Here is a 5,973-nt window from a genome sequence, read left to right on the forward strand (position 1 = left end):
TATATATATATTATATTACGAGGTACCACCTATTTTTAAAATAGATCAAATATGACCAACCTCTATTTTACAAATTATACTAATCGTGCTACTTGTTGCTTAAATTGCATTTTTATTATTCCACCTTAAATGTAACATTAAAAAAATAAAATATTACACAGTGATCATAAGTAAAGTAAAATACTACACAGAGATCATAGAATAAAAGGAATTATGTTTGCTTGTTGTATTAAGTTTTAAAATATTTTTAAAATCCTTACAATTGATCTATCATTATTCTTAATATTTATACTTTATCTTCATCCCACCAAATAAGTCTATAAGTTCAGTAGGATAGTGTAGCAGAGTTGTATAATTACAATAACATTTTCTATATAATAAAACTGTGCTGTAACTACTTAATCATTGACTTATTGATCTCAAAAATGATATCTGTAAAGTTCAAACTATTAATGGCCATTTCCCTTATGCTATAGATCTGCAACAAGGCTGATTTTCAAAAAGTTTGAATGAAGTGGTTTATATAAAAGTATATCAAATACCTAAAAAAAAACAAACTTGAAAACTGCGTGTTTTGGAAGATTATAACCACTCATATGTAACATTCAAATTCTCTAAAATGCAAAACTAAAATCACCCAAATCAGACCATTATTAGCAAAGATTTCGACTTTATATCCATTCATATTTTGTGAATATTCTACTCAGGTTTCTGAGGAAACCTGTTTTACCTTTATTTTAACATATAAAAAAAATATACACTCTCATACTAATCAAGTGATCAATATATCTTGTATAGTGATGAATTTATTATATCTATATAAAAAAGCCAATTGCTATGAAATTGAAATTTTTGTGGCTCTCCTAACGCTTTAGGCTACTTATTTAATTTTGCTTGCTTCAATTATTTTTATGTTAACCTTAAGTTATCTTGATAATTAATCTTTCTAATAGATGGAAAGTGATGAATTTGTATCAATACATCCTTATAATTTGTGAAATTCTAAGGGATATGAAATGTTTTATTTCTGGAATACACTATATTTTTAAATATTCTAGTAAGTATTGGTACCTTGAAACATTCTGGTAAGTCAAGAAAATTAAATCCTGGATCAGAAAAATATTTGAAACAATCACTGCCCAACCACAAAAAGATAGCACACAAAACTACTTGAAATATTGAGGTATCTTTTCTCTATGCCTTCAAATATTTCTATTCTTATAACAAGATATTCAATTAGTTTCTATTTCTTGATATTTTCAGTCTCATATAGACAACATTTGAAGGAAAATTATTTGTTATTGACTCATCAATATTTTTACATATTTCCTTCGTAATATTACTTAAGTAATCTTTATCGGATCAATTATATTACTGTGAATATTAGATTAAAAGATTGTATTCAATGATGATAAAGTAAATTTTTTATTGTAGGTACAGGATTCTCAAAGCAGAAAATGGTAGCAGGTCTTCATTGGATTCTAACATGGACCTGGAAGTTACATACAGAACGTATGGCCTAGCTCACTCAAGTCCACCCACTCCTACAAAACCACAAGTTATTATAGATCCAACTTAAACAAGTCTACTTCCAAAATGGGACACCATTTAGACATGATTTAAAAAACAAAACGGAACTGCCTATTTTATGGTTTTCATTTATCAAACAGTATGAGGTTGTTATTCTATATATAACCTCATATGTAATTGCATTTCATGAATATGAAGGAAACATATACCAAATAGCCTTAGAGCAAGACAAATACAAAATATATATTTTAAAAGCCAAAGCAATATAGAAATATTTTATTATATAAATGATTAGTCAAAAGAAAATTTATTTTGATTAGGTTCATTTAGATTTTCAATTTATATACAATATATTTGTGTAATTTTATAGAATTGAGAAATAAAAATGAAGAAAATTATAGTTTAAGTTAGCAGGAGAAAATAAGTTTGACTTAAACCATTTGTTTTATGTTCCATTAGATTAGATTTTGTTATGTTAAAACTGATTTCTTAGAGTATGTGGGTTTGAAATTATAACGGGCCTAAAGTTGTTTATATCTAAGTAATAACACACATATAACTTAATATATAAAGTTATGCTGGTCTCATTAACCGTGAATTAAAATAGAATACAAATTTTGAATACACTAACATTTGTAGTAATGTTTGTTTTGATTTTAAAAATTCAACTGGTTAATAATTATAATTTGTTTATAGTTTTAGGAACCTGTAATAAAACGTTTATCTTGCATTCTTATTTACCGAATAATATTTATTAAAACTTTAAATTTAATAATTAGATTACATATTAATTTCAAATTAACAGTTGATACATAATTTGATAATGTTCTATTTATATGAAAGATAGGAAAAAGAATTAGCTTTAAAAATAATTATTTATTTTACTTATACTCTTATATGTGTTACAGGGAGGTTAATGTAATTTTATAAATTTCAGTTAAATTAACTATTCAATGTTATATGTCTAGCATTTCCATTTTTTCTCTATTGTTTCCATTGTTTTTTTGTAAGTCTAAATTATCCTAAATCATATTTATTGTTCAACGACAACAATTAAGAATGAATGTTGATATATATATTTTCTGCTAATTGATTCAAAACTATGGAATGAATTTCCAAATTAATTTGTGAAAACCTAATTCATTAAAAAAAATTTATTACAGAATACAGAAATATGGTTACAATTAAAAGCTTACTTTTAAAAACTGAACTGTATTGAAGTTAAAACTTGGAACACATAATTAGAACAAACATCATTTAATACTTGGAAGTACAACTTGATTTTAATTTTAATGTATATATTTTTATAGTATTATTTAAAACTAATATTATTATTATATTTCATTCATTAATAAACCTTTGGTGTAAATTTGAATCTTTAAAATCTAACACTAGGGTTTTGGAAACTTTTATAAGTCTGAATTATTTTAGTCATAATAATTGTCATAAATGTACTTTTTTATTTGTTAGATGATTAGAATGTCAAGTGTTTTCTTATTCAGTTTGTTGAAGTTTAAAGTGTCGTCTATTTTTCCTAATTTCATTTATGTCTACTGCTTTAAGATTTAGATTTATTAACTATTACACACTAATGGATACCCGTGAATTCAGGCAAATATCAAACAAGTTATTTATTCAGTAAATCAATATATATTTAATTAGCATTTATTTTCAGTATTTAAATAACTGATGATTTCTTAAATGGCAGTAGATAGAACATGTCTGGTTACAAAAAATGGTATTTCATCTAGAACAGCAGCTTCTAATATTTTCATAACATATACCTTAACATCTTTAAAATCCGGATCCTTCATCTTCACATCACATCAAGAACAGTTGACAATTTTTTAAAATTTTTATAGCCCCTATTTTGACAACGGAAGATTAGGTGGAATAAAGGTTTACAAAGAGTAAAAGACTATACCAGCATATCTTTAGTCAATGTAACACTCTGAAGTTTTATTGAAAAGAAGTATAAGAGATGTATTTGCTTCTTTTTTATTATATTTGATTTAAAAATGTGTCAATAAAATAATAATCTTATTAGAGTTCAAACATATTAGTTGTAACCATTGTAAGTGAGATTTTATTTCCTTTTTTGAAGGAAGGGATTTGGAACAGAAATCAAGAGTTGCAATGAATGTAGAAATGAACAAAGGGTTAAATTCCTCAGAGAAATTTTCTGTTTACTGCCTTCTTCAATATTCTGGCTACTAAAATGAGATTTCTCATATAAAAATGACAACTATTGTCTGACAGTTATTCTTTATGCATTTGGATGATAAGTTGAATAATATTTACTATATAATATTACTTAAACCATCTTTATTTCATACCATCATTATCTTTTGGAGTGTTTTTACCACCTTCAAGTAATCTATTCCTCTTTGGTTACTTCCATCCACTTTTTACTTGAATTTTTATTATTAAAAATAATAATTTATATTATCTTACAATATTATTTCTAAGCAATATCATTTTCTTATGCTACCTTCTCACATTTCCTTCTAGATACCCATCCTGGAATGTAGTTAGGTGAAATGAAGATGTTTCATGTGATATTCTTCAAAAGTTTACTGCAAGTATTTTTTATCTTATCATCCAAATGCATAAATAAGAAATAATCAAGAATAGTTATTCTCTAGTTTTCTTGAAATCTTCATTTATGATTATAGGCGGCCATTTTTCTTTTCTAATGCATCCAAGATGAAGATTATTTTTTTTAATTATTCAATCTGAATAGCCAAGATGAGAAAAGTCTGTTAAATTCTTCCAAGGGATTCTGTTAAAAAAATCTTCCTTACCTAATACCATGGCTATCTTGTGAAGATGACCTAAGTTTTAATATAATTTGTCTTATTTTATGTAGGATATGGTATTTTAGTAACTTTATAAGCGTTAACTGTTCTGATATAATTAAATTGTAGACTGAACTCGAGACCTCAGTATTTATATCCTCTACTATGATCATCAGTAGAAACCCATAGGTCCTGCCCTGAAGGGATACTTTTATGTAAACCTAATGAGAATTATTATTTGTTACAATGATTTTCTTATTACGAATTATATATTTTTAAATTGGCATATGTTACTTTTATTTTAAAACTTTTGGTTAATTTTGTTTCTTACTATACAAAGAATTATTATACAATTACAATAAAATATTAACAAATAAAAATAAAACTTTCTAATTTAATAATCAGTATTATTGTCCACATATGTACCTATGGGTATTGTATACCTGGAGTAATTCATCAAATCAAAGTGGTTGTGATATGTTTAGAATCACAAATGTTTGTTCCATATACGATTTGATGAATAAGTCAGTGTGGAGTGTTAAAAAAACAAAACAAAAAAACATAGTCATTGCATAGTCTTAATAGTTGTACTATTTTACTTAAGCTTAGTGATACATTTGATTTGATATTAACTAAATGAATTCTGTGAATCCTTTTAGTTTATTATTTAAGACATTTTTATAGATACTGAACGAGTTATGTCTTGAATGTAAATTATTGTTGTATGTGAATGTACATTCTATATTTTTGTAAATAGATTTCCTTCATCGTTAGTTTGTTAAGGTGTTCTAACAATTTGTAAATAGATGGACGAAATGATAGTTAAAAAGTGTAAAACTAAGGAAATGTCTATTGATTGTAGTATGCCAAAAAAATATTTTGTTTTTATAACATTTATTACAGTCTGTTATATATGTATTCGCTTGTACAGCTTTTTACAGAATATTTTATAATTTTTTATTTGTTTTAATATATTTCCAGCTTATAAAAGAAATGTAACATAAAAATGTTAATATAATAATGCTAATGTTAACATATTAGTTCACATTCCTAATTATAAAAATGTTTTAAATTTTAAAACTGTCATATATTGTCACTAGTCAAAATAAATAACTCTATATGTTACTTTTACTTCTTTATTTTCCTAACATCATATTTATTATATATCAGATATTTACAAAAAAAAAAAAATTAATAATGAAACAATAATATTATAAAATGTTAAATGACATTATCAAATAATTTACGTATATCTTAATTTATTATTGTACTCTTTTTAACCATAATTTTTTTTAAATTCAATTATATTTCCTTCTTTAAATAGCAATAATTCTGATCACACTGTCTCTCAAAAATATTGTTTGTTCAAGAATCAAGCATCTCTGACGGTACATACACTTCTTACTCACTTTGTTGGCTAAATGAATTAATTAAATTTTTTTTAATGGATTTATGGCACTGCGCCACTAAGTCCAAGGACATAGGATTCGAATACGGCTTCGGCACTACATAACTATATTATGAAAGGAATATGGTCCGGGTGCGGTAAAAAAAAACAAACTCAAATAGTAGAAATATACTAGAAATGAAACAAAACATTTTTGTTTTGACTGCCGTCAAAATAGCCCTGAAGAAGCCCTGCAAC

General features: G+C 25.2%; 1 protein-coding gene across 1 annotated transcript in view; it reads left to right on the top strand.

Annotated features, from left to right (window-relative positions):
- Window positions 1–2,419, top strand: part of AdoR (Adenosine receptor) — a 140,172-nt gene extending 137,753 nt beyond the window's left edge. The window contains exon 5 of the mRNA XM_014433943.3: window positions 1,435–2,419. Coding sequence (XP_014289429.1) covers window positions 1,435–1,579 — 145 coding nt within the window. The 3' untranslated portion in view covers window positions 1,580–2,419. The remainder of the gene's footprint in view (window positions 1–1,434) is intronic.
- The last annotated feature ends 3,554 nt before the right edge of the window (window positions 2,420–5,973 follow it).

Source organism: Halyomorpha halys, unplaced genomic scaffold, assembly GCF_000696795.3.
Source record: "Halyomorpha halys isolate HHAL.00 unplaced genomic scaffold, Hhal_1.1 Scaffold1282.1, whole genome shotgun sequence".
NCBI lineage: Eukaryota > Metazoa > Arthropoda > Insecta > Hemiptera > Pentatomidae > Halyomorpha > Halyomorpha halys.